Source organism: Aythya ferina, assembly GCF_964211825.1.
Source record: "Aythya ferina genome assembly, chromosome: 31".
NCBI lineage: Eukaryota > Metazoa > Chordata > Aves > Anseriformes > Anatidae > Aythya > Aythya ferina.
This window is the reverse complement of record NC_140328.1, coordinates 2,111,397-2,139,389: the sequence shown is the minus strand read 5'-3', so window position 1 is coordinate 2,139,389 and position 27,993 is coordinate 2,111,397. Positions and strand designations below refer to the sequence as shown.

General features: G+C 63.5%; 4 protein-coding genes across 4 annotated transcripts; 1 reads left to right on the top strand and 3 right to left on the bottom strand.

Moving 5' to 3' along the window:
• Window positions 1-452: 452 nt before the first annotated feature.
• Window positions 453-17,645, bottom strand: MYH14 (myosin heavy chain 14). Its single transcript, XM_084501463.1, has 11 exons — window positions 16,544-17,645; window positions 9,234-9,287; window positions 8,415-8,465; window positions 8,116-8,277; window positions 7,793-7,921; window positions 7,425-7,513; window positions 6,092-6,203; window positions 5,015-5,211; window positions 4,198-4,306; window positions 3,211-3,383; window positions 453-845 (listed from the first exon to the last, which is right to left on the bottom strand). Exons 1-11 carry the CDS (start codon window positions 16,577-16,579, stop codon window positions 563-565), a joined length of 1,395 nt encoding a protein of 464 aa, XP_084357589.1. The 5' UTR covers window positions 16,580-17,645; the 3' UTR covers window positions 453-562.
• ZBTB45 (zinc finger and BTB domain containing 45) lies at window positions 16,643-20,901 on the top strand (the record flags this gene model as incomplete). The annotated part of the gene is made up of 2 exons (XM_084501464.1): window positions 16,643-17,645; window positions 20,341-20,901. The coding sequence occupies 2 exons, from the start codon at window positions 16,643-16,645 to the stop codon at window positions 20,631-20,633; spliced, it is 1,296 nt and encodes a 431-aa protein (XP_084357590.1). The 3' UTR covers window positions 20,634-20,901.
• On the bottom strand, window positions 20,893-23,886 carry LOC311425524 (uncharacterized protein). Its single transcript, XM_084501472.1, has 3 exons — window positions 23,747-23,886; window positions 22,896-22,968; window positions 20,893-22,499 (listed from the first exon to the last, which is right to left on the bottom strand). Exons 2-3 carry the CDS (start codon window positions 22,963-22,965, stop codon window positions 21,910-21,912), a joined length of 660 nt encoding a protein of 219 aa, XP_084357598.1. The 5' UTR covers window positions 22,966-22,968; window positions 23,747-23,886; the 3' UTR covers window positions 20,893-21,909.
• Window positions 23,887-24,239: 353 nt separating this feature from the next.
• MZF1 (myeloid zinc finger 1) lies at window positions 24,240-27,906 on the bottom strand (the record flags this gene model as incomplete). The annotated part of the gene is made up of 4 exons (XM_084501470.1): window positions 27,785-27,906; window positions 27,065-27,156; window positions 26,622-26,693; window positions 24,240-24,847 (listed from the first exon to the last, which is right to left on the bottom strand). The coding sequence occupies exons 3-4, from the start codon at window positions 26,686-26,688 to the stop codon at window positions 24,240-24,242; spliced, it is 675 nt and encodes a 224-aa protein (XP_084357596.1). The 5' UTR covers window positions 26,689-26,693; window positions 27,065-27,156; window positions 27,785-27,906.
• Between the last annotated feature and the right edge of the window lie 87 nt (window positions 27,907-27,993).

Below are 27,993 nucleotides of genomic sequence, written 5' to 3'. Positions count from 1 at the left end.
CTCCCCGGGCGCAGTTTGGGGGGGGGGGGGGGTCAGGACCCCCCCCAAAAAAGGGTCTCGGGGGGGTTTGAGCCCCCCAGGCTGAACCTAAGGGGGGGTTTCCAGCCCCCCCCCAATGGTTTTGGGGTGTTTTAAGGCCCCTCCCACTCCGGGTGTTCAAAAGGAATCTGGGGGGGGTCACAAATTGGGGTACGGGGGGGGGCTCAGGACCCCCCCCCAGCAAGGTTTGGGGGGGGGCGTTTCAAGACCCCAAAAAAATGTGGCTGGGGGGGTCTTCCCCCAAAAGGACTCCAGGTGGATTTCAAACATCTTTAATGTGTCACCACGTCCCGCCCCATTAAGCCCCTCCCCCCTTAAGCCCCGCCCCTAATAAGCCCCGCCCCAAAAATAAGCCCCACCCCTTCTGTAGAGCCCCCCACCCCCCTAAGGGCGTGTGGAGGGGGGTCCTGGGGGGGCTCTATGGGGTCAGAGCCCACTTTTAGGGCTCCCCGGCGGCGGTTTCGAGGCCCCCCCTGGGACCAGTGGCGGTTTCAAGCCCCCCCCCCGGAGGCTGGCGGCGGTTTCAAGGCCCCCCTGGGGGGCCGGGAGCGGTTTCGAGGGGCTCCTTGGGGGCGGTTTCAAGGCCCCCCTGGGGGCCGGGAGCGGTTTCGAGGGGCTCCTTGGGGGCGGTTTCAAGGCCCCCCTGGGGGCCGGGGGCGGTTTCGAGGGGCTCCCCGAGGGCCCACGGGGGGGACCCGCTGTCCCCACTGTCCCCGCTGTCCCCGCTGTCCCCGCTGTCCTCGCTGTCCTCGTCCTCCCCCCGGAGCATGCGGCGCACGGTGCGGGACAGGGTCAGCGGGTCGCACCTGGGGGCAGACGGGGGGGTTTTGGGGGGACCCAGAGAGCCCCCCGCTGCCCTATAATCCCCCTGACCCCATACAGCTCCCCCAGAATACCCCACAATCCCATAATCCCCTGGCCCCATACAGCCCGCCCCCCCACTGTCCCATAATCTCCCTGACCCCATACAGCCCCCTCCCCAAGTCCCCTACCGCCCTATAATCCCCCTGACCCCATAGAGCCCCCCCCCCCACTATCCCATAATCCCCTGGTCCCATACAGCCCCCCCACAGTCCCATAAATCCTCTGACCCCACACAGGCCCCCCCCATCCCGAGTCCCCTACCGCCCTATAATCCCCCTGGCCCCATACACCCCCCCCAGAATACCCCCACTATCCTATAAGGCCCCTGGCCCCATATAGCCCCCCCAGAGCCTCCCACAATCCCCAAATCCCCCTGGCCCCATACAGCCCCCCATAGGGAACCCATAGGGTGCTGTAGGGGCCCACAGGGGTCTCTAGGAAGCCCATAGGGTGCTATAGGGACCCACATTGGGCTCTATGGAGTATATAGGGTTAGGGGCCCAGAAGGGGTCTTTAGGGAGCCCATAGGGTGCTATAGGGACCCACAGAGATCTCTAGGATGCCCATAGGGTGCTATAGGGGCCCATAGGGGTCTCTAGGGAGCCCATAGGGTGCTATAGGGGCCCATAGGGGTCTCTAGGGAGTCCATAGGGTGCTATAGGGGCCCATAGAGGTCTCTATGAAGCCCATAAGGTGCTATAGGGACCCACACAGATCTCTAGGATGCCCATAGGGTGATATAGGGGCCCATAGGGGTCTCTAGGGAGCCCATAAGGTGCTATAGGGACCCACATTGGGCTCTATGGAGTCCATAAGGTGCTATAGGGGCCCACAGAGATCTCTAGGATGCCCATAGGGTGCTATAAGCACCCACAGAGATCTCTAGGGAGCCCATAAGGTGCTATAGGGGCCCATAGGGGTCTCTAGGGTGCCCATAGGGTGCTATAGGGACCCATAGGGGTCTCTAGGGAGCCCAGAGGGTGCTATAGGGACCCATAGGGGTCTCTAGGGAGTCCATAAGGTGCTATAGGGACCCACTGAGATCTCTAGGGAACCCATAAGGTGCTATACGGACCCACAGAGATCTCTAGGGAGCCCATAGGGTGCTATAGGGACCCATAGGGGTCTCTAGGGAGCCCAGAGGGTGCTATAGGGGCCCATAGAGGTCTCTATGAAGCCCATAAGGTGCCATAGGGACCCATGGAGATCTCTATGGAGTCCATAAGGTGCTATAGGGGCCCAGAAGGGGTCTCTAGGATGCCCATAGGGTGCTATAGGGACCCACTGAGATCTCTAGGATGCCCATAGGGTGCTATAGGGACCCATAGGGGTCTCTAGGGAGTCCATAGGGTGCTATAGGGGCCCATAGGGGTCTCTAGGGAGCCCATAGGGTGCTATAGGGGCCCATAGGGGTCTCTAGGGAGCCCATAGGGTGCTATAGGGACCCACTGAAATCTCTAGAATGCCCATAGGGTGCTATAGGGACCCACATTGGGCTCTAGGGAGTCCATAAGGTGCTATAGGGTCCCACGGAGATCTCTAGGGAGTCCATAGGGTGCTATAGGGACCCACAGAGATCTCTAGGATGCCCATAGGGTGCTCTAGGGGTCCATAGGGGTCTCTAGGGAGCCCATAGGGTGCTCTAGGGACCTGTAGGGGTCTCTAGGGAGTCCATAGGGTGCTATAGGGGCCCATAGAGGTCTCTATGAAGCCCATAAGGTGCTATAGGGGCCCAGAAGAGGTCTCTAGGGAGTCCATAGGGTGCTATAGGGGACCACAGAGATATCTAGGGAGCCCATAGGGTGCTATAGGGGCCTACTGAGATCTCTGGGGAGCCCATAGGGTGCTATAGGGACTCACATTGGGCTCTATGGAGTCTATAAGGTGCTCTAGGGGCCCAGAAGGGGTCTCTAGGGAGCCCATAGGGTGCTATAGGGGCCCATAGAGATCTCGAGGGAGCCCATAGGGTGCTCTAGGGGCCCATAGGAGTCTCTAGGGAGCCTATAGGGTGCTATAGGGGCCCATAGAGATCTCTAGGGAGCCCAGAGGGTGCTATAGGGGCCCATAGGGGTCTCTAGGGAGCCCATAGGGTGCTATAGGAGCCCATAGAGTGCTATAGGGGCCAACAGGGGTCTTTAGGAAGCCCATAAGGTGCTATAGGGACCCACAGCGATCTCTAGGATGCCCATAGGGTGCTCTAGGGGCCCATAGGGGTCTCTAGGGAGCCCATAGGGTGCTCTAGGGCCCCGCAGGGTGCTATAGGGCCCCGTAGGCTCCCCGCCGGGCGTTACAGACGCGGGTGCCCACCTGAGTCGTGCCCGCAGGGCGGCCACGCGGCGCGCGGTGGCGGCGGCGCCGTCCCCGACGTCGTCCAGCGCCCGGCGCAGGCGGTGGCCCTGGGCCTCGGTGCGCGCCGTCCCCGCCGCCACCGCCGCCACCTCGTCCCGCAGCGCACGCTCGGCCGCCTCGGTGGCCTCCGCCTGCAGGGGACAGGGGGACACGTGGGGTGGGGGGACATGGGGGGGACATGGGGGGGATGGGGGAGACTAGAGAGGGGACATGGGGGGCATGGGGGGGATGGGGGGGACATGGGGGGGACATGGGGGGCATGGGGGGGACATGGGGGGACATGGGGGGCATGGGGGAGATGGGGAGGACATGGGGGAGATGGAAGGGACATGGGGGGACATGGGGGGGACATGGGGGAGATGGGGGAGATGGAAGGGACATGGGGGGACATGGGGGGACATGGGGGGACATGGGGCATGGTGGGGACATGGGAGGGACGTGGGGGAGATGGAAGGGACATGGGGGGGGACATGGGGGGGACATGGGGGGGCGTAGGGGAGAGATCGAGGGCATGGGGGGACATGGAACAATGGAAGGGTCATGGTGGGGACATGGTGGGGACATGGGGGGACATGGGGAGGACATAGGGGGGATGGGGGAGACTAGAGAGGGGCATGGGGGACATAGGGGGGACATGGAGGGACATGGGAGGGACAAGAGGGAGGAGATGGGGGACGTGGGGACATGGTGTGGGGACGTGGGGACACAGGGCATAGGGTCACAGGTCATGGGGGGATGTGGCTTTGGGACACGGGGGGCCATGGGGACATGGGGTGGGGGGAACGGGGACAGGGGCATGGGGATGTGGGGTGACACCGGGTGACACGGGGTGGGTGACACGGGGTGACACCCCCACACCTCCCCCAGCCTGCACAGGGAACCCCGCCCCATGATGTCACCGCTGTGACGTCACCCCCCCGTGTGACATCGCGCCCGTGACGTCACCTGCAGGCGGTAGCGCTCCCCCCGCAGCCGCTGCTCCTCCGCCTCCGCCAGCAGCACCCGCAGGCGCCGTCCTGCCGCCCGCGCCGCCCGGGCCAGCGCCGCCCGTGCCCTGCACCCATGGGTGCCCCACGTCACCCTAGGGCACCCATGGGTGCCCCACGGCATCCTCAAAACACCCATGGGTGCCCTGCGTCATCCCCACAGCACCCATGGGTGCCCCATGTCACCCCCATGGCACCCATGGGTGCCCCACGTCTCCCTATGGCACTCATGGGTGCCCCACGGCACCCCCATGGCACCCATGGGTGCCCCATGTCACCCCCCACAGCACCCATGGATGCCCCACGTCGCCCCCACAGCACCCTCACGGCACCCATGGGTGCCCTACGTCACCCTATGGCACCCATGGGTGCCCCATGTCACCCTCACAGCACCCATAGGTGCCCCACATCGCCCCCACAGCACCCTCACGGCACCCATGGGTGCCCCACGTCACCCTATGGCACCCATGGGTGCCCCATGTCACCCTCAGAGCACCCATGGGTGCCCCATGTCGACCCCACAGCACCCTCACGGCACCCATGGGTGCCCCACATCACCCCCACAGCACCCACGGGCAAGTGGGACCTCAGGGGCACCGTGGGACATCCTGGTCCCACCCATGGGACCATCCTGGGGCCACCCAAGACCACCCTGGGACCACCCTGGGACCCCCTCGCACCACCCTGGAGCACCCCAGGGCCACCCAAGCCCACCCTGACCCCCCCCTTGGACCACCCAGGACCCCCGCCAGCCCCCCGGGGACCCCGATGCTCACCCGGCCTCGCGGTTCAGCAGCTCCTGGAGGTGGAGGCAGCGGGCGCGCAGGGCGGCCTCGGCCGGGTGCGGGGGCACCCTTGGGTGCTGCAGCCGCCCCCGCAGCCCCCGCTGCTCCTGTTCCAGCTGGGCCCGCGCCCCCGCTGCCGTCCGAGCCTGTGCCCGAGCCCCCGCCAGCGCCCGCTGCAGCTCCTGCGCCTGCACCCATGGGTGTCAGCGCCTGGGGGCACCCACGGTGCCCCAAAATGCACCCAGAGCACCCAAAAATACACCTACAGCACCCAAAAATGCACCCACGGTGCCCCAAAATGCGCCCACGACACCCAAAAATACATCCACGGCACCGAAAATGCACTCAAGGAACCCCAAACTGCACCCAAAATGCACCCCTGGATGCCCAAAATGCAGTCATAGCACCCAAAAATATGCCCACGGCACCCAAAAATGCACCCATGGCACCCAAAAATGCACCCACGGCACCCAAAAATGCACCCACGGCACCCAAAATTGCACCCGTGGCACCCAAAACCGCAGAAATAGCACCCAAATATTCACCCACGGGCTCCAAAAAAAATGCACCCTCGGCCCCAAAAATGCCCCCCCAGCACCCATAGGTGCCCCGCCTCCCCTCCCCAGCCCCTTTCCCCCCTCCCCACCTTGCGCCCCTCTATACGTCCCCCAGATGTTCCCCTATAGGCGCCCTCCCCTCCCCTACAGGTGCCCTCCTTGTGCCCATAGGTGTCCCATACGTCCCCCTATACGCCCCCCTATACGTCCCCATATACATCCACCCCCCAAATCCCCCCCACGTCCCCTACATCCCCCCATATACCCCACCCTACAGGCGCCCTCCATAGGTGCCCATAGGCTCCCCCCACACCCCCCATACGTTCCCACCATACGTCCCCCCTATACGTTACCTATAGGTGCTCCCCCCCCCAAACTTCCCTCTAGGTGCCCCAAACCCCACACGGACACCCCCGGAGACCCGCCGTGGGTGCCCCCCTATACGTCCCCTATGGGTACCCTTATAGGTGCCCCCTATAGGTGCCCTATAGGTGCCCTATAGGTGCCCGACCTGCTCGTGCCGCTGGTGCAGGCGCTGCCGCAGCTCCCGGTTGTGGTCCCGCAGCTCCGCCAGCGCCGCCTGCAGCTCCTCGGGGTCCCGGCCCCCCCTGCACCTATAGCGGCTATAGGGGATGCGGGGGGGTGGGGGGGTGGGCAGGGATCACGGGGGATATAGGGGATGCAGCGTGGGGCCTATAGAGGGTTTGCTGCGGGGGAGGTGGCTTGGGGCTATAGGGGGTGTGTATAGGGGACGTGCCATGGGGGCTATAGGGGACGTGCCATGGGGGCTATAGGGGATGTGCCATGGGAGCTGTAGGGGAGAGTATAGGGGATATAGGGGATATGCCATGGTGGCTATAGGGGATGTGCATGAGGTCTGTGGCATGGGGGTTGTAAGGGATGCACGGTGTGGGCTATAGGGGACATATAGGGGTCTATAAGGGACATGGCGTGGGGACTATAGGGTATGTATCAGGGAGGCTATAGGGGATGTGCCATGGGGAATATAGGGACGCACTATGGGACTAGAGAGGATGCGCCTTGGGGGCTATAGGGGACGCACCGTGGGGGCTATAGGGGACAGGCTATAGGGGCTATAGGGGACACGCCATGGGGGCTATAGGGGATGTTCTGTGGTGTTATAGGGGATGCGCCAATGGGATCTATAGGGGACAGGCCATGGGGGCTATAGGGGATGTTCTGTGGTGGTGTAGGGGACGCACCATGGGGGCTATAGGGGACGCACCATGGGGGCTATAGGGGATGTACTATGGGGGCTATAGGGGACATGTCATGGGGGCTATAGGGGACAGGCTATAGGGGCTATAGGGGCTATAGGGGCTATAGGGGCTATAGGGGCTATAGGGGCTATAGGGGACAGGCCATGGGGGCTATAGGGGATGTTCTGTGGTGTTATAGGGGATGTGCCAATGGTCATTAGGGGCCGCACCATGGGGGCTATAGGGGACAGGCCATGGGGGCTATAGGGCATGCACCATGGGAGCTATAGGGGATGTACTATGGGGGCTATAGGGGACTTGCTATGGGGGCTATAGGGGACAGGCTATAGGGGACAGGCTATAGGGGCTATAGGGGATGAACCATGGGGCTATAGGGGATGTACTATGGGGGCTATAGGGGACTTGCCATGGGTGCTATAGGGGACAGGCTATAGGGGCTATAGGGTCTATAGGGAACAGGCCATAGGGGCTATAGGGGATGCACCATGGGGGCTATAGGGGACACACAGGGGGGGCACCCTATAGCAGGCAGCCTATAGGGGCCACCTATAGGGGCTGTGGGCGTGGCCAGGGAGGGGGGCGTGGCCAGGGGCGGGCACTCACGTGGGGCTGGGTGGGCGGGGCACGCGGGTGGCCATGTTGTCACGCTCCTGCTCCGCCTGCCGCCGGGCATGCTGGGCCGCGGTCACCGCCTGGGGGTGGGGCCACGATGGACACGCCCACCATAAGCTCCTCCCACAAGTGCCAACCTTTAGCCCCGCCTCCCTGAGTCATTGGCCCCGCCCCCGGCCATCTAGCCCCACCCCTCGGGCCTACACAGCCTCCCATTGGTTAGATAGCTCCGCCCCCTCTCACATAGCCCCGCCCCTCTCACATAACCCCGCCCCCATCCTCCTTAGCCCCGCCCCATGGCAGGTTAGCCCCGCCCCGAAATGCCTTAGCCCCGCCCCCAACTCTGTAGCCCCGCCCACCTGCCGCAGCTGCTCCAGCTCCGCCTCCCGGGCCTGGCGCCGTGACTCCGCCTCCTGCGCCCGAAGCTCCGCCCCCGCTCGGGCGGCACGCGCTGCCTCCAGCTCCACCCACAGGCTGTGCCCCGCCTCCTGGGGGCGGGACCGTGTAAGAGCCCACCCACCCCGCAAGCCCCGCCCCCAGCCCACCACCACAAAGGCCCCACCCACCCCCGAAGCCCCGCCCACTCCCAAGTTTAACCCCATTTGAAGCCCCGCCCCTTTACAGGCCCCACCCCTGCCCCACCCCTCCAGGCTCCGCCCCCCCGAGGCCTGACCCCGCCCACCTGCTGCTGCCGCAGCCGCTCATAGGCTCGGTCCCGGGCCCGACAGGCTCCGCCCACCCGTGCCTGGGCTCCGCCCACTGCCAGCTCCAGCGCCCTCAAAGCCCCGCCCTCCGCCAGGCTCCGCCCCCTCTCCTGCGCCAGGCTCCGCCCCAGCGCTGCCACCTGCGGGAGGGGGAGGGGGCGGGGCACAGGCTGTGAGTGACAGCTCCGTGCCCCGCCCCTTGACCTGCGGGAGGGCGGGGCCTGGGGTGTGACAGACAGCTCCAGGCCCCGCCCCCCTCCTTTTAGGCCCCTCCCACCTGGTTGCTGAGGTCACGAAGCTCCGCCTCCAGCTCCCTCCGCCGCTGGGCCTGGTGGGGGGGGGGGGGGGCACTCAAATGGGGGAGGGGGAGGGGACCGGGGGGGGGGTCCCTTGGGTGGGGGTGGGGTCCCTTGGGTGGGGGGGGTCCCCTGGGTGGGGGATGGGCTTTCCCACGGTGGGGGGAGGGGAGCGGTGGCTTGGGGACGCCCCCGGTCCCCGTCCCCGCCCCGTGTCCCAATTCCAGCCCCGGGCCTGGCCTGGGGCCAGCGGGGCCTTGGGGGGGGGGCACCCGGGGGCCCTGGTAAGGGAAGGGGAGGGGGGGGATGGGGCCCTGGGTCCTAGAAGTGATGGGGGGGTCCCCAAATCCCTGCTCCCCCCCCCCCCCCAGGTTACTTTTTTTTTGGGGGGGGATCCCCCAAATCCCTGCTGCCCCCCAGCTGGAAACCTGGGTCCCGTTCCCCACCCTGGTGCCCCCCCACCTCTGGGTGCTCCCCCCACACTTGGGTCCCTCCCAAATAACCCTTGGGGGGGGGTGGGGGGGAGCCCTAAATCCCTGGGTGCCCCCCCCCCCCGGATCTTTTTGGGTTTCCTGGGTGGGGGCTCCCCAAATCCCTACATCCCCCCCACCCCGAACACTGGGGTGCCCTGGTGGGGGCTCCCCGAAATCCCTGGGATCCCCCCCCCTTCCCCCAATCACCTGGGACCCCCCCCCCACATTTGGGTCCCCCCCCCGGTCACCTGGGTCCCCCCTAAACCCCTGAGTCACTGTTGGGGGTCCCCAAATCCCCAAAATGCCCCCCCCCCGGTCCCCACTCACCTGTGCCAGCCTGGGGGTGCCCTCATCCATCATGACCCAAACTGGGGGGGGGCCCTACAAAAACAGAGAAGCTGGGGAGACCCTACAATAACATCCCGCATTGCCCAGATCCCTCTGGGGGGGGGGAGGGTGTCGGGGGGGGGGCAGATGCCACCGTGGTGTCCCCTCACCTCGCCGTGTCCCCACGGTGCCAAGCCTGGGGACTGGTGGCCGGGGCTGGGCGCTGCCGGTGCCACCACCGCCGCGGGCACGGGAGGACCCAGGGCACCTCCCACCCCCCCTCGGTCCCCCCCCCGGGGCCATACCCAGAGCCCGCCCACCCCCCAGGGGACCCAGGTGACCGGGGACATCAGTTCTGCCCCGCCGGGTGGCATCGGGGCCAGCCCTCGCCCGAGGAACGCGGGCACCTCCCCGGAGCACCCAAGAACCTCCCTGGAGCACCCAAGCGTCTCTCAAGGGCACCCAAGCGTATAATTGGGCACCCAAGCGTCTCCTCGGGGCCCAAAAGTGTCCCCAGGGGCACCCAAGAACTGCCCTGGAGCACCCAAGGAGCTTCCTGCAGCACCCGATTATATCTCTGGGCTCCCAAGCATCACCTCAGGGCCGAAAAACATCTCCAGGGGCACCCAAGAACCTCCCTGGAGCACCCAGGAACCTCCACGGAGCACCCAAGGATCTCAAGAGCACCCAAGCGTATAATTGGGCACCCAAGCAGCTCCTCAGGGCCCAAAAGTATCTCCGGGTGCACCCAGGAACCTCCCTGGAGCACCCAGAAACCTCTCTGGAGCACCCAAACATCCCTCAGGAGCACCCAAGCGTATAATTGGGCACCCAAGCGTCTCCTCGGGGCCCAAAAGCATCTCCAGGGGCACCCAAGAACGTCCCTGGAGCACCCAGGAACCTTCCTGGAGCACCCAAGAACCCTCCTGGAGCACCCAGGAACCTTCCCTGAGCACCCAAGGATCTCCCTGGAGAGCTCAAATATAAAACTGGACACCCAAACATCTCCAAGAGGCACCCAAGAACCTCCTCGGAGCACCCAAGAACCTTCCTGGAGCACCCATGAACCTTCCTGGAGCACCCAAGCATCTCCTCAGGGCCGAAAAACATCTCCAGGGGCACCCAAGAACCTCCCTGGAGCACCCAGGAACCTCCCCGGAGCACCCAAGGATCTCAAGAGCACCCAAGCGTATAATTGGGCACCCAAGCAGCTCCTCAGGGCCCAAAAGTATCTCCGGGTGCACCCAGGAACCTCCCTGGAGCACCCAAACATCCCTCAGGAGCACCCAAGCACACAATTGGGCGCCCAAGCAGCTCCTCAGGGCCTGAAAGTGTCATCAAGGGCACCCAAGAACCTCCCTGGAGCACCCAGAAACCTCTCTGGAGCACCCAAACATCCCTCAGGAGCACCCAAGCATATAATTGGGCACCCAAGCGTCTCCTCGGGGCCCAAAAGCATCTCCAGGGGCACCCAAGAACGTCCCTGGAGCACCCAGGAACCTTCCTGGAGCACCCAAGGACCTTCCTGGAGCACCCAAGGACCTTCCTGGAGCACCCAAGGACCTTCCTGGAGCGCCCAAGGATCTTCCTGGAGCACCCAGGAACCTTCCTGGAGCACCCAAGGATCTTCCTGGAGCACCCAGGAACCTTCCTGGAGCACCCAAGCATCTCCTCAGGGCCCAAAAACATCTCCAGGGGCACCCAAGAACCTCCCTGGAGCACCCAAACACCTCCTTTGAGCACCCAAACATCTCCCCTGACCATCCAAGCACCTTCCTGGAGCACCCAAGCACCCCCGTGGAGCACCCAACCATCTCCCTTGGGGCACCCAAAGCACTGTGACGCTGGTGGACATGGGTCAACACGGGTCAACACGGGTCAAAATGGGTCAAAATGGGTCAAAATGGGTCAAAATGGGTCAATAAAGAGCAACGTGGGGGAAATCAGCTCAACGGGGATCAAGCACGGTGTGGGCCACCAGAGGTGAACGTAGATCAAGATTGGGTCAACACGGGACAACGCGGATTGACACGGGTCAACGCAGGGGAACACGGAGCTCCGTGGGTCAAAATGGAGCAGCGCAGAGTGCCGTGGGTCAACGCGGTTCTACGTGGGTCAACGTGGGTCAACGTGGGTCTACGTGGGTCTACGTGGGTCAACTTGGGTCTAGGTGGGTCAACACGGATCTACGTGGGTCAACGTGGGTCTACGTGGGTCAACTTGGGTCTAGGTGGGTCAACGTGGGTCAACGTGGGTCTACGTGGGTCAACACGGATCTACGTGGGTCAACGTGGGTCAACACGGATCTACGTGGGTCAACGTGGGTCAACGCGGGTCTACGTGGGTCAACGTGGGTCAACGCGGGTCTAGGTGGGTCAACGTGGGTCAACGCGGGTCTACGTGGGTCAACGTGGGTCAACACGGATCTACGTGGGTCAATGTGGGTCAGCGCAGGTCTACATGGGTCAACACGGATCTACGTGGGTCAACGTGGGTCAACACGGATCTACGTGGGTCAACGTGGGTCAACGCGGGTCTACGTGGGTCAACGTGGGTCAACACGGATCTACGTGGGTCAATGTGGGTCAGCGCAGGTCTACATGGGTCAACACGGATCTACGTGGGTCAACGTGGGTCAACGCGGGTCTACGTGGGTCAACACGGATCTACGTGGGTCAACGCAGGTCTACATGGGTCAACGTGGTTCTAGGTGGGTCAACACGGATCTACGTGGGTCAACGCGGGTCTACGCGGGTCTATGTGGGTCAACACAGATCTACGTGGGTCAACGTGGGTCAACACAGATCTATGTGGGTCAACGTGGGTCAACACGGGTCTAGGTGGGTCAACACGGGTCTACGTGGGTCAACACGGATCTACGTGGGTCTACGTGGGTCAACATGGATCAGTACAGGTCAACATGGTTCAACGTGGATCAATGCAGATTTACATGGGTCAACACAGGTCAACACAGGTCTACATGGGTCAACATGGACCATCACAGGTCAACATGGGTCAACACGCGTCTACGTGGGTCAACATGGGTCTACGTGGGTCAACGGGGACCAGCACAGGTCAAGGTGGGTCAACGTGGATCAACGCAGGTCTACGTGGGTTAACGTGGACTATCACAAATCAACATGGGCCAACATGGACCAACACAGATTTACATGGGTCAACAGAGGTCAACAGAGGTCAACAGAGGTCAACATGGGTCAACACAGGTCAACACGGGTCAACATGGGTCAACATGGGTCAACGTGGCCCATCACAGGTCAAGGTGGGTCAACATGGAGTAACACGGGCCAACACGGGCCGACACGGGCTGGGTGTGACACCGCTGTGACGTCACCACAGGCCACACCTGGGCGAGGAAGTGCCATCACCACGCGGGCCGGGGCCAGCCGCTGACGTCACTGAGAGTCCAGGAAGTGACGTCATCATGGATGTCGGGCAGGCCCAGCCGAAGCAGTGACGTCATCGCTGGCTGGGGATGTGACGTCACGGCCAGCTGGGGGGTGCAAAGTGACATCACGGGCACGGCAGGAAGTGACCCAGCGGGCTGTGACATCACCAGCACTGCCCCTATGGGGTTTCTATAGGGTCCGCGGGGGGGCTGGGCTGGCTGTGCCCTGTGGGGTCTATAGGGGACCCCTATATGGGCCTACAGGGGGTGCTAGCCCTATGGGGAGCCCCGTGTGGAGTCTATAGGGGATCTCGGCCCTATAGGGATCCCTGGAAGTGTTCCTAGATCATCCAGGCCCTATACAGTCTTATGGGGAGTGCAGGCCTCATGGGGATCCCTGTGGAGATCTGTGGGGGACCCAGGCCCTATAGGGTCTATAGGAAAGTCAGAGCATGTGTGGATAAACATAGGGACCTACAGGTGACATAGGGACCTACATGGATCCTACAGGGGTCTGCAGAGGGTCCAGGACCCATTGGGATCCCTATGGGGATCTACAAGCCATATGGGCCCTATAAAGGTCTAACGGGGCTTCAGGTGGGGATCTATAGGGTATCCAGGACCTGTAGGGGTCTAGGGGAATCCCAGCTTAAAGGGTCTATAGGGGATTCAGAACCTATAGGGGGATATTGGCGGGAGGAAGGCTTCCGTGCAGGTCTATAGGAGGACCAGGCTCTATGGGGATTCCTACGGGCCCCATAGGGGAACCCAGGCCTGTGGGGATCCCCATGGGAACCTATAAGGCAGCTAGTATCTATAGGGCCCAGTAGGGGATCCAGGCCCAATGGGGGATACCAGTAGGTCACTAAAGGATCCCAGCCCTATGGGGGTCCCTATGGGAACCCTAAAAAGGGCTGCAGTCCTATAGGGCTTGTACAGGGTCTGTAGGAGACTCCACCCAGAAGGTCCCTACAGGGTTCTGTAGGGGCCTACAGGGTCATTATGGGACTGGGGCCCTATGAGGTCCCTATGGGGCTTGCAGGGTTTGCAGGTCCCTGTGGAGGTGCCTATGGGGTTCTGTAGGGGGCTGCAGTCCCACAGGGTCCTTATGAGGCCCCTACAAGGGCCTAAAAGGGACTGCAGTCCTATAGGGCTCGTACAGGGGTCCCTAAGTGGTCTATAGGGGACTCCATCCCAGAAGGTCCCTATAGGGGTCTATAGGGGCCTACATGGTCCTTATGGATCTCCATAGGGGACTGGAGCCCTACAAGGCCCCTATGGGGCCTGCAGGGCATGTTGGTCCCTCTGGAGGCGCCTATGGGGTTCCATAGGGGACTGCAGCCCTATGGGATCCCTATGGAGTCCCTGTGGGGTCCTTATGGGGTCCCTATGGGGTCTTTATGAAGTCCCTATGGGGTTCTTATGGGGTCTTTATGGGGTCCCTATGTGGTCCCTAAGGGGCTTTTATGGGGTCCCTATGCAGTCCCTATGGGATGCCTATGGGGTCCTTATGGGGTCCCTACGGGGCCTTTATGGTGTCCTTATGGGGTCCCTATGGGGTTCTTATGGGGTGCCTAAGGGGTCTCTATGGGGTCCTTATGGGGTGCCTACAGGGTCCTTATGGGGTCCCTAAGATGCCTTTATGGGGTCCCTATAGGGTTCCTATAGGGTTCCTACGGGGTTCTTATGGGGTCTTTATGGTGTCCCTATGGGCTCCCTAATGGATCTTGATGGGGTCCCTCTGGAGTCTTTATGGGGTTCCTACAGGGTCCCTACGGGGTCTTTATGGGGTGCCTACGGGGTTCTTATGGAGTCCCTAAGGGGTCCCCAAGAGATCCCTGTGGGGTCCCTATGAGGTCCCTATAGGGTTCTTATCGAGTCTTTATGGGGTCCCTATGCGGTCCCTAAGGGGCCTTTATGGAGTCCCTATGGGGTCTTTATGGTGTCCCTAAGGAGTCTCTATAGGGTCCTTATGGGGTGCCTACAGGGTCCTTATGGGGTCCCTAAGATGCCTTTATGGGGTTCCTATAGGGTTCCTATAGGGTTCCTACGGGGTTCCTATGTGGTCCTTACGGAGTCCTTATGGGATGCCTACGGGGTCCCTACGGGGTCCCTATGGGGTCTTTATGAAGTCACTACGCGGTGCCTATTGGGTCCTTATGGGGTCCCTACGGGGTCCTTATGGGGTGCCTATGGGGTTCTTATGGGGTCCCTGTGGGGTCCCTATGGGGTTCTTATGGGGTCCCTACGGGGTCCTTATGGGGTGCCTATGGGGTTCTTATGGGGTCCCTGTGGGGTCCCTATGGGGTTCTTATGGGGTCTCTATGGGGTCCTTACGGGGTCCGTACGGGGCCTTTATGGTGTCCTTATGGGGTCTCTATGGGGTCCTTATGGGGTCCCTAAGATGCCTTTATGGGGTCTCTATGGGGTCCCTATGGGGTCCCTATAGGGTTCCTACGGGGTCCCTATGAGGTCCCTAAGACGCCTTTATGGGGTCCCTATGGGGTTCCTATAGGGTCCCTATAGGGTTCTTATGGGGTCCCTATGGGGTTCTTAGGGGGTCTTTATGGTGTCCCTATGGGGTTCCTAAGGGATCTTGATGGGGTCCCTCTGGGATCCCTATAGGGTCCCTACGGGGTCCTTATGGGGTCCCTAAGTGTCCCCCCCTCGCCTCCCGTCTCTATGGTGCGGGGAGCTGCCCCCTCCCCTCCCCTCCCCCTCCGCTCCCCTCTCACTTCCGCCCCGGCCCCTCCGGCGCCGGAAGTGACGCGCCGTGGCGGACCGGAAGCGGCGGCGGCGGCGCTTCGGGGGCCGGCGGCGGCTGCCGCGGGCGCGAGGTGAGTGCGGCCCCGCCCCCCGCGCGGCCCCCGCCCCCCTCCCTCCCCGGCCGCGCTGACGTCACCCGGCCGCCGGTGACGTCACCCCCGAGGCGGCCCCGGCCCCTGGGGGGGCTTGGCCGGGCCCGGGCGGTGTCCCCAGGCCGTGATGACGTCATCGGCGGTGTCACCAACCCCCGGTGACATCCCACGGAGCGTCCCCAAACGCTGATGACGTCATCGGTGAGGTCACCAACCCTGGTGGCACCCCGTAAAGCGTCCCCAGAGCTGGTGACGTCATCAGCGGTGTCACCAAGGCCTGGTGGCACCCCATAGAGCGTCCCCAACGCCTGGTGACATCCCATGAGGGGTCCCCAGGACGTGATGACGTCATCAGTGGTGTCCCCAACCCCTGGTGGCACCCCAGGAGTTGTCCCCAGGCCATGATGATGTCATCAGCAGAGCCACCAACCCCTGGTGACACCCCATAAGGTGTCCCCAACCCCTGGTGGCGCCCCATGAGGCGTCCCCAGACCCTGATGATGTCATCAGTGATGTCACCAAGCCCTGGTGGCACCCCGTGAGATGTCCCCAACCCCTGGTGGCACACCAAGAGGCGTCCCCAGGCCCTGATGATGTCATCAGTGGTGTCACCGACCCCTGGTGACACCCCATAAGGTGTCCTCAGACCTGCTGATGTCCTCCCGCAGGTGTCCCCAACCCCTTGGTGGCACCTCATACGACGTCCCCAACCCCTGTTACTCCTCCCACAGGTGTCCCCAATCCCTGGTGGCACCCCATAAGGTGTCCCCAACACCTTGGTGGCACCCCATACGATGTCCCCAACCCCTGTTACTCCTCCCACAGGTGTCCCCAACCCCTGGTGGCACCCATATAACATCCTCAGCCTCTGGTGACACCCCGTAAGGTGTCCCCAACCCCTTGGTGGCACCCCATACGATGTCCCCAACCCCTGTTACTCCTCCCTCAGGTGTCCCCAATCCCTGGTGGCACCCCATAAGGTGTCCCCAACCCCTTGGTGGCACCCATACGACGTCCCCAACCCCTATTACTCCTCCCGCAGGTACCTGCAGACCTCGCCGACCACCCCCCGCTCCTCTCATCCGCCATCCTCGTTGTCCCCGTTGTCCCTGTCCCCGTCGTCGTCCCCATTGTCCCCGTCGGCCATGGCGGAGGCAGTGCACTACATCCACCTGCAGAACTTCAGCCGCTCGCTGCTGGAGACCCTCAACGGGCAGCGCCTGGGCGGCCACTTCTGCGACGTCACCGTGCGCATCCGCGAGGCCACCCTGCGCGCCCACCGCTGCGTCCTGGCCGCCGGCAGCCCCTTCTTCCACGACAAGCTGCTCCTGGGCCACTCGGCCATCGAGGTGCCCCCCGTCGTCCCCAGCGGGGCCGTGCGCCAGCTGGTGGAGTTCATGTACAGCGGCTGCCTGGTGGTGGCCCAGTCGGAAGCCCTCCAGATCCTCACCGCCGCCTCCATCCTGCAGATCAAGACGGTCATCGACGAGTGCACCCAGATCATCTCCCAGAGCCGCGGCCCCAAGGTGCTGCCCCCCGCCCGCCCGCCGCCGCCGCCGCCGCCCCCTCCGCCCGCCGCCGCCGCCGCGCGCCGCAAGCTCCGCGAGCTCCTGGGGCCACCGCCGGAGCCCGAGGGCTACCTGGGGCCACCGAGCTGTCACAGCCGCAAGCAGCGGCAGCCGTTGAGGCTCCAGCTGCCGGTCAAGGAGGAGGAGGAGGAGGAGGAGGAGGAGGAGGCGGTGGTGGGTGTCGACGAGGAAGGCTCGGTGCCGCCGGCGCCGTTCGCTGCCGAAGAGCCGCCGTTTTTTGGTGCCCCCGAGGTCTTCTCCGACGCCTTCCTGCCGCCCTGGCCAGGCGAGGACGGGGGCAAGGTGGGACCTGAGTGCGGCTTGGAGGCATCCGGACGGGGTTCGGCCTTCGGGGCCGAGGTGGCGCCGGCGGGGAACAGCCTGGGGTTCGCCCCCGCGGTGCCACCGCTCTACGAGGAGGGGAGCACGGAGGAGGGGACAAGTGGCGGCATCCCCTCGGTCCCCAAAGTGCCGCGGGCCGGTCCCTCGCGTCGCCCCGAGCCGTCCTACCAGTGCGGCCACTGCCAGAAGACCTTCAGCTCCCGCAAGAACTACACCAAGCACATGTTCATCCACTCCGGTAAGGGGACGCGGTGGGGACACGGGGACAAAGCGGGTCTGAGGGTCGATACCCTGCCACCAGGGGGTTGAGGGCATCACGGGGACATGGGGGCAACGGTGACATCCAGGGTGAGGTGACAAGGAACGTGTGCTGGCCCACGCTGCTCCACCTCAGTTGTTCCTCACCCGCGTTGACCTGTGCTGAGCCACGTAAGACCTCTGGTCACGACTGATCCACGTTGGCCCACGTTGATCCACGTTGATCCTTGTGACTCAGCGTTGACCCACCGTGCTCTGGAGTTGATCTCTCGGTCCACGGTGATGCGTCGATGTGTGTCGGTCCACGTTGACGCTCCACGTTGAGCTATCAGCCTGGGTTGACTTGTGTCACTCTGTGTTGACCCACAACGACCCGTGTTGATCCACGTTGACGTGTGTTGAGCTGTGTAGACCCGTGTTGATTTGTTATTGTGCTGATCTGTTGACCCACCAAGCCCCACGTTGATCCATGTTGACGTATGTCATTCTGTGACAGTCCGTTGACCCATGTCACCGTGTTGACCTGCTGACCCACAAAGCCCTGTGTTGCACCATGTTGGCCCACGCTGTCCTGTGCGATGTGTGTTGACCTGTGTCAATCCATGTTGACCGTGTCACTGTTTTGACCTGTCGCTTCACGTTGCTCACATTGATCTGCGTTGACCTGTGCTGCTCTGCGTTGACCCAACTCGCTCCACGTTGACCCATCTCACTTGTTGACCCATCTCACTCTGCGTTGACCCATCTCACTCCGCGTTGACCCATCTCGCTCCACATTTACCCATCTCACTCTGCATTGACCCATCTTACTCTGCGTAGACCCATCTCACTTGTTGACCCATCTCGCTCCGCGTTGACCCATCTCGCTCCGCATTGTTCCATCTCACTCCATGTTGACCCATTTCACTCCGCGTTGACCCATCTCACTCTGGGTTGACCTATCTCACTCCACGTTGACCCATCTCGCTCCACATTTACCCATCTCGCTCCGCGTTGACCCATCTCACTCTGCATTGACCCATCTCAATCCATGTTGACCCATCTCACTCCGTGTTGACTCAACTAGCTCCGCGTTGACCCATCTCACTCCACATTGACCCATTTCACTCCGCGTTGACCCATCAATCCATGTTGACCTATCTCACTCCACATTGAGCCATCTCGCTCCACATTGACCCATCTCACTTGTTGACCCATCTCACTCTGCATTGATCCATCTCACTCCATGTTGACCCATTTCACTCCACGTTGACCAATCTCAATCCATGTTGACTCATCTCACTCCGTGTTGACTCAACTAGCTCTGTGTTGACCCATCTCACTCCACATTGACCCATCTTGCTCTTTGTTGACCCATCTCAATCCATGTTGACCTATCTCACTCCACATTGACCCATCTCGCTTTGCGTTGACCCATCTTGCTCCACATTGACCCACCTCACTCTGCGTTGACCCATCTCACTCTGCATTGACCCATTTCACTCTGCATTGACCCATTTCACTCCGCGTTGACCCATCTCACTCCACGTTGACCCATCTCACTCCGCATTGATCCATCTCACTCCATGTTAACCCATTTCACCCCGCGTTGACCCATCTCACTCCGTGTTGACTCAACTAGCTCCGTGTTGACCCATCTCACTCCACATTTACCCATCTCACTCTGCGTTGACCCATCTCAATCCATGTTGACCTATCTCACTCCACATTAACCCATCTCACTCTGCGTTGACCCATCTCACTCTGCATTGATCCATCTCACTCCGCACTGACCCATTTCACTCCGCGTTGACCCATCTCAATCCATGTTGACCCATCTCACTCTGTGTTGACCCATCTCACTCCGCATTGATCCATTTCACTCCATGTTGACCCATTTCACCCCGCATTGACCCATCTCAATCCGTGTTGACCCATCTTACTCCGCGTTGACACCTCACTCCACGTTGACCCATCTCGCTCCACATTGACCCATCTCACTCTGCGTTGACCTATCTCAATCCATGTTGACCCATCTCGCTCCACATTGACCCATCTCACTCCGCATTGATCCATCTCACTCCGCACTGACCCATTTCACTCCGCGTTGACCCATCTCAATCTGCATTGACCCATCTCACTCCTCATTGACCCATCTAACTCTGCGTTGACCTATCTCAATCCATGTTGACCCATCTCACTCCGCGTTGACACCTCACTCCACATTGACCCATCTCGCTCCACATTGACCCATCTCACTCTGCGTTGACCTATCTCAATCCATGTTGACCCATCTCGCTCCACATTGACCCATCTCACTCCGCATTGATCCATCTCACTCCGCACTGACCCATTTCACTCCGCGTTGACCCATCTCAATCTGCATTGACCCATCTCACTCCTCATTGACCCATCTAACTCTGCGTTGACCTATCTCAATCCATGTTGACCCATCTCACTCCGCGTTGACACCTCACTCCACATTGACCCATCTCGCTCCACATTGACCCATCTCACTCTGCGTTGACCTATCTCAATCCATGTTGACCCATCTCGCTCCACATTGACCCATCTCACTCCGCATTGATCCATCTCACTCCGCACTGACCCATCTCACTCCGCGTTGACCCATCTCGCTCTGTGCTGACCCTTGTTGATCCGTCATGCCCCACGTTGACCCTTTTGTCCCTCCACAGGCGAGAAGCCCCACCAGTGCTCCATCTGCTGGCGCTCCTTCTCCCTCCGCGACTACCTGCTGAAGCACATGGTGACCCACACGGGCGTCCGCGCCTTCCAGTGCAGCGTCTGCTGCAAGCGCTTCACCCAGAAGAGCTCCCTCAACGTCCACATGCGCACCCACCGAACCGAGCGCTTCCAGTGCCGCCTCTGCACCAAGGGCTTCTCCCACCGCACCCTCCTCGAGCGGCACGCCGCTGCCACCCACCCCGTGCCACCACCGGGACCGCCGCCAGGGCCGCCACCGCCTTGAGCCGCGGCCGAACGCCAAGGACACGGGCACCGGACGCACTCACGTGGCGTGAGGGTGCCGCGGGGGCTCTTTGAGCACTTTGGGGTGAAAACCTGGAGGACTTTGGCCTGGATGGACAGATGGAGGGACACGGGGTGTGTCCCGCTTGTCCCCTCCCAACCAGGATGCGCTTCCCGATGATGGGGTTCCCGTGCCCCTGCGCCGCGGCTGGTCGGACGCGCTCCGTGGCGCTGGCGGGTGGTGAAAATCAACAGGCGGGTTTTATGGACTTGTTTAGTGCCGTTAGTGCAGTTATTTTCCCTAAAAATTCCCCCCCCCCCCTCGCAGTTGCTTGTCTGTGCGTGAATGGTGGGTGCCAGCAGGGCTGAACCGTGGCCACCACAGAGGGGCCACGGCAGCAGCTGGCCACGTCACGGGGTCTCCCCGAGTCTTTGCAGTGACACCGGGTGCCAACGGGGCCAAATTACGTCCTGGTGGCCACCGAAGGAAGGCTGCAGAAGCCATCGGGCCACGTCGTGGGTCCTCCCCACGTCTTTGTGGCCGCGTTTAGCCCCACTGCCACCTCTGGTTGCCCACGTGGCTTCTCCAAGAGCCAACGGGGGGTGCCAGTGGGGCCAAATCACGTCCCCGTTGGCCACACCGTGGGCCCTCCCAGTTCCTTTGTGTTGACAGCGGGCGCTGATGGGACCCGACCACATCCGTGGCCACCACAGAAGAGCTGAGTGGCTGCTGGCCACGTCACGGACACTTCCCGAGTCTTAGCCATGATGGTGGGCACCAAAAGGGCCAACCCACATCCCCGTGGCCACCAAAGAAGGGCTGCGTAGCCGTTGGCCACCTCATGAGTCCTCCCCTTTGTGGCCACTGTTGTCCCCAGTCCCGTGGCCGTTTGCCCGCGGGGGTTCCCCACAACAACGGGCATCGCTGGGGCCAAACCACGTCCCCACGGCCACCACAGAAGGGCCACGGGAGCCGTTGGCCACATCACGGATCCTCCCCGAGTCCTTGTGTTGACGATGAACGCCCCGTGGCCACCACGGAAGGGCTGTAGGAGCCACTGGCCACATCACCGATCCTCCCGAAACCTTTGCGTTGACGACAGGCAGGGCCCAACCACGTCCCCAGGGGCCACCAGAGAAGGGCTGGAGCAGCCACAGGCCACGTCCCGGCTCTTCCACAAATCCTTCTGTCGGCGACGGGCACCAGGAGGGCAAACCCCGTCCCTGCGGCCACCGCAGAACCACCACCGCCTCCTCCCCTCGCCCCGGGGAGCCCCTCAGAGCCCCCGGCGCACGGCTCCGAGCGCCGGGCCGGGTCCCCGCTGAGTAGCATGGAGGCGGCGGTGACGGACGAGGTGGGAAGCGCGGCTGAAGGTTTTGGGGCAGTCGGGGCAGCGGTAGGGCTTCTCACCGGTGTGGGTGCGCTGGTGCTCCACCAGGCGGGAGCTCTCGCTGAAGCGTTTGTCGCACTGGCCGCACTGGAAGGGCTTCTGGCCGCTGTGGAGGCGGCGGTGCTGGCTGAGGTTGGAGCTCCAGCCGAAGCGTTTGCCGCAGGCGCCGCACTCGTAGGGTTTCTCGCCGGTGTGGGTGCGCTGGTGCTGGAGCAGGTTGGAGTTTTGGGTGAAGCTCTTGGCGCAGGCGCCGCACTTGTAGGGCTTCTCGCCCGTGTGGGTGCTGCGGTGCCGCATCAGGTGCGAGCTCTGCCCGAAGGCCTTGCCGCACTCGGTGCACTTGTAGGGCTTGCGGGCGCTCGTAGGGGGCGCGGGGGGCAGCCCCCAGGGCCACTCCGGCCCGAGGGGGGGTGGCGGCGGCAGCGGGGACGTCGCCAAACCCTCGGGGGCGGCCACCTCGGGGGTCTCCGTGGGGTCTGGGGGAGGACAGAGATGGGTGTTGGTGTGGGGAGCGTTAATCGCTCCTCCCCGAGCTCTAATTGTACCCCTGAGCTGCCTAATTGCCCCCTTGATCGCCCAAATTGCCCCCCGATCGCCCAAATCGACCCCTGATCACTCAAATTGCCCCCTTGATCGCCCAAATTGCCCCCCGATCACCCAAATTGCCCCCTTTCAAGCCCTCAAGGCCTTGGCTTTCATCTGGAGATGGTTGTGAGGAGCGCAACCCAACCGGGACGTGCTGGTTGGTCAAACGGAACCATTTTGGGGCTGGGGTCAGACCAGGGCTGGGGCCAGCCGCAAACCCCCTGCCCTTCCGTGCCCCCCACCCCATAATACGCCTTTGTAACCCCCCCCCCCGGGGCAGGACTCACCTTTATGGCCACTGGGGGGTGTCCCCCCATCAAGATCCCGGTCCCTGAGCTGCTTTTCTGGCTGCTTCATGGCCTGGGGGGAGAATTTGGGGAGGGGATTATGAGGGGGGGGTCTCAGCACTTGTGTGATTCCCCCCCCCATGCCCAGAGAGAGGACCCTGCTTGGAATGGGGGGGCAGGGTGGGCTGAGGGGGGGGGAGATGGGGCTGGGGGGGTCCTAGAGGGGTTCTAGAAGGGTCTGGGGAGGGGCCAGGGGGTCCTGGGGGGGGGTTCTAGGGGGTCCTGGGGGGTTCCAGGGGGTCCCGGGGGGTTCTAGGGGGTCCTGGTGGGTTCTAGGGGGGTCTTGGGGGGGGTCATAGAGCTGGGGGGGGTCAGGGGCTCCCTGAGGTGGGCGGTGGGGGGTCCTGGGAATGAGGGGAGCCCGAGGGGGGAATGAGCCCGGTTTTGGGGTCCTCCCCCCAAATCCCCCCCCCCCCAAGATCACCTCAACACCGCGGAGCCTCCGCAGACACCGCCCCGCGCCCCCGGAAGCACTCGGGGCCCACCAGGGGCCGCTCTGTGCCGCTTGGAGGACCCGGACTCGGTGGTATTAACCCCTTCCGTACCGCTGCCCCCACTATCGCCCCCTATCATACCCCAATTTCCCCCCCCCGGGGGTGCAGGGGACACCCGCCCCTCCCATATATGTTATAGGGGGGTGTTTAAGGGCAGTTTTTCCCCTTTTTGCAGCTTTTTGCCCCATTTAGGGGCCTGGTGCTGCTCCCACCCGCACATCCCCAAGGGATGGGGGTCTCTGGGTCTGAGGCTGCTTGGGGGGGGGGGGTCTGGGGTCAGGTTTGGGGGGTCCAAACCTGGGTCGGGGTGTCCGGAGCTGCCTGCGGGGTGTCCCCAAGGCTATCGGTGTCCCCAGGAGCGCGTGACAAGCGGTGTCCTCGCAGCAAGGGGCAGAGTTAAGGGGATTCTCCTCTCTCCACGTAGGACGGGCTGGGAAGGTTCCTGGTGGCACCGGGGGCCCCTTTTCGGTGTCCCCAAAAGCTTCTCGTGTCCCCACGTGCACGTGGCGAGGCCACAAGCGCTGGCAACAGCCCCGTGACGATGGGCAGAGCTAAGGATATCCTCCGAGCCTTGCGTTTCGGGGGTCAGGGGGGTGCCCGGAGGCGAATTTGGTGTCATTCGGTGCTTTTTGCGGTGTCCCCAAGCGGTTCGTGAGCGTGACAAGACCGGGGCGCCGGCGGCGCTCCCCTTCCACCTGCAGGCTGACGGGCAGAGCGAAGGGGCTTCCCGACGTCCGTTTTTTGGGGGGATTTTGGCGTCCCCGGTGCCGCCGGCCCCGCGCCCCCTCTCCTACTTGTGCCCCCGCTGGTGCGTGACGAGGCCGGAGCGCTGGCGGAAGCGTTTGCCGCAGCGCGGGCAGGGGAAAGGCTTCTCCCCGGTGTGGATGCGGCGGTGGGCGGCCAGGTGGGAGGCGACGGCGAAGGCTTTGCCGCAGTCGCCGCAGGCGTGCGGCCGCTCGCCGGTGTGGCCGCGGCGGTGCAGGGCCAGCGCCGAGCTCTGGCTGAAGCGCTTCCCGCAGTGGGCGCAGGCGAAGGGGCGCTCGCCGGTGTGGACGCGCCGGTGCACCGCCAGGTGGGAGGCGACGGCGAAGGCTTTGCCGCACTCGCCGCAGGCGTGAGGCCGCTCGCCGGTGTGCAGGCGGCGGTGGAGGCCCAGGGCCGAGCTCTGGCTGAAGCGTTTGCCGCAGTGGGCGCAGGCGAAAGGGCGCTCGCCGGTGTGGACGCGCCGGTGCACCGCCAGGCGCGAGCGGGCGCCGAAGGTTTTGCCGCAGTCGGCGCAGCGGTGAGGGCCCGGTGGCGGTGGCGGTGGCGGCGGTGGGGACGCGGGGACGGCGTCGTGCTGGCGGCGGGGGGTGGCGGGAGCGGGAGGTGACGGTGGTGGGGGTGGTCCTGGGGGTGCTGCGGAGAGAGGGGAGGAGGTGAGGAGGGGGCACGGGGTGGTGGGGGAGTGGGGGGGGGCGCGTGGGGTGATGGGGGGGTGTGGGGTGGGATGGGGGAGGTGTAGGGTGGGATGGGGGGCATGTGGGGTGATGGGGGGCGCGTGGAGTGGGATGGGGGGCACGTGGAGTGGGATGGGGGAGGTGTAGGGTGGGATGGGGGGCACATGGAGTGATGGGGGGCGCGTGGAGTGGGATGGGGGGCACATGGGGTGGGACAGGGGGCATGTAGGGTGACGGGGGGGGCACATGGAGTGGGATGGAGAAGGTGTAGGGTGGGATGGGGGGCACATAGGGTGGTGGGGGGCGCGTGGGGTGATGGGGGGTGCGTGGAGTGGGATGGGTGTAGGTGTAGGGTGGGATGGGACACACGTGGAGTGACATTGGGGACATGTGGAGTGGGATGGGGGGCACGTGGGGTGATGGGGGGCACGTGGAGTGGAATGGGGGGCACATGGAGTGGGATGGGGGAGGTGTAGGGTGGGATGGGGGCACGTGGAGTGGGATGGGGGACGTGTAGGGTGATGGGGGGGCACATGGAGTGGGATTGGGAGGCAGAGGGACATGCAAAGTGACATGAGGGACACATGGAACGAGATGGGGGACATGCAGAGTGACATTGGGGACATGCAGAGTGACACTGGGGACACGTGGAGGGGGATAGGGGAGGTGTAGGGTGATGGGGGGGACATATGGAGTGGGATGGGGGGCAGAAGGACATGCAAAGTGACACGGGGGACACGTGGAGTGATACGGGGGACATGCAGAGTGACATTGGGGACATGTGGAGTGGGATGGGGGGCACATGGCGTGGGATGGGGGAGGTGTAGGGTGATAGGGGGGGACACATGGAGTGGGATGGGGGGCATGCAGAGTGACATTGGGGACATGTGGAGTGGGATGGGGGACACGTGGAGTGGGATGGGGGGCAGAAGGACATGCAAAGTGACACGGGGGACACGTGGAGTGATATGGGGGACATGCAGAGTGACACTGGGGACATGCAGAGTGACAATGGGGACATGTGGAGTGGGGTGGGGGACACGTGGAGTGGGATGGGGGGCGTGTAGGGTGATGGGGGGGCACATGGAGTGGGATTGGGAGGCAGAGGGACATGCAAAGTGACATGAGGGACACATGGAACGAGATGGGGGACATGCAGAGTGACATTGGGGACATGTGGAGTGGGGTGGGGGACGTGCAGAGCGACATGGGGGCAAGAGGAGAGGGATGGGGGACACACTGAGCAAGATGGGGGACATCTGAAGTGACATGGGGAGGCAAGAGGGCGTGCAGAGTGACACGGGGGACATGTGGAGTTAGATGGGGGACACAGAGTGACACAGGGGACATGCTCAGTGACACAGGGGACACGGAGGGGTAAGACAACATGACGTGGGGGGGCAGGAGACATACAGAGTGACACGGGGGACGTGCCAAGTGACATGGGGACACGGAAGGACACATGGAGTGATGTGGAGTGGTGTGAGGAGAGCGGGATGTGACACAGGGACACGTCTGCTATGCCACAGAGGGGCAGGGAGGGGACATGGGCGGGGCGTGGAGGGACATGGGGACCCAGAGGGGACATCGGGGAACGTGGGGGAACACAAAGGGGACACCCAGAGGGGACAGGCAGGGACATGGGGGCACCAGGACATGGTGGTGGGCCTGGGGGGAACTGAGGGGGGGACACAGAGGGACGTGAGGGGACACGAGGGGACAGGGATGCTCACCTGGAGGGACGAGGGTAGGACGCTGCCCTGGGGCCACCAATGTCCAGGGGCCTTCGGCCACGAACATGGTGCCTGCAGGGACACTGTTGTCACCCAGTGCTCCCAGTAACCCCCCCCCAGTGCTCCCAGTAACCCCCCTCAGTGCTGGGTGCCACTCTGCTGGCGTGGAGAGGGGACACCCAAGGGTGACACAAGCCCTGGGGACACCTGTGAGGGCCTGGGAATGGGGGACCAAGGAGCCCCCAAACTGGGAATGGGAGAGAAACCCCCCTCAAACTGGTAACAGCCCCCCAACTGGGAATTGGGGAGCGGGAGACCCTCCAAACTGGGAACAGGGGACACGGCCAGACTTTAAATCTCCCCCCGGCGATGGGGTCAAATCCTTTTTATGGGGTCAAATCCTTTTTATGGGGTCAAATCCTTTCTATGGGGTCTTCACTCACAAGCACGCGGTGGCGAGCGCTTGGGGAACCTCGGAGCTCCTTTGGGGACCCGCGGGCTTCTCCTGCGGGGCTGGAATCGGGTGCAGGACCCGCTGAGAAGCAAAAAGGGAGCAGAATGAGGCGGGGGGAGGCGCGGGGGTGGCACAGGGGAGGTGGGATGGGGCAGGATCGGGGCTGCAGGGGCAGGATCGGGGCTGGCCCGGCCCGGCTCTGAGCGAGGGCGGTGGTTTTGGGGTGGCAGCGGGAGCTGGGCCTGCCTCACGCCGCTGCTTAGGGTCGGGTTGTCTGCGGGCAGCCTCGTGCCAGGCCCAGGGCCTTGAGCAGGGCCGGGCCCAGCCCCATGTCAGGACCCAGCTCCACATCAGGGCAGGGTCTCGGCCCTGTCCCCGTCCCCGTTGCCATCCCAGGGCCTGTCCCTGTCCCTGTCCCTGTCCCTGTCCCCAGCCCAGCCCCAAGGCTCTGTCCTTGTCCCCATCCCAAGCTCCTGTCCCCATCCCAGGCCCCGTCCCAGGCCCTGTCCTTGCCCCATCCGCACCCCCAGGCCCTGTCCCCACCCCAAGGCCCCATCCCAGGCCCCGTCCCCCTCCCAGGCCCCATTCCTGTCCCCGTCCCCATCCCAAGGCCCCATCCCGGTCCCAGGCCCCCTCCCAAATCCCCGTCCCCGTCCCTGTCCCCATTCCGTGCCCCCCCCCCCCTCATTCCCCCGCCGCCGCCGCCCACCGCGGCCAAACCGGAGTGACTCCGGAGCAGCTGCGAGGCGCCTGAGGTGTTCGCCGAGCTGGTTGGCTCCGAGAGCTGTCAATCAGCGCCGCCCGCCCGCCTTCTCGACTATTCCAAGCGCGGATTGGCCGAGCGCCGCGTCCGTCTTAAAGGCTCCGCCTCCCCTGAGGGGAGCCGGCTGCTGATTGGCCCGCGGCACACCCCCGCGG

Coding starts and splice junctions, on each gene's coding strand:
- MYH14 (XM_084501463.1), bottom strand. CDS start 16,579: ATGAGAGGAGCGGGGGGTGGTCGGCGAGGTCTGCAG. Junction 6,204..7,424: donor CCCCGCCCACCCAGCCCCAC/GTGAGTGCCCGC, acceptor CATCCCCTATAG/CCGCTATAGGTGCAGGGGGG. Junction 5,212..6,091: donor TGCACCAGCGGCACGAGCAG/GTCGGGCACCTA, acceptor CCATGGGTGCAG/GCGCAGGAGCTGCAGCGGGC.
- LOC311425524 (XM_084501472.1), bottom strand. CDS start 22,965: ATGAAGCAGCCAGAAAAGCAGCTCAGGGACCGGGATCTTGATGGGGGG. Junction 22,500..22,895: donor ACCCCCCAGTGGCCATAAAG/GTGAGTCCTGCC, acceptor GTCCTCCCCCAG/ACCCCACGGAGACCCCCGAG.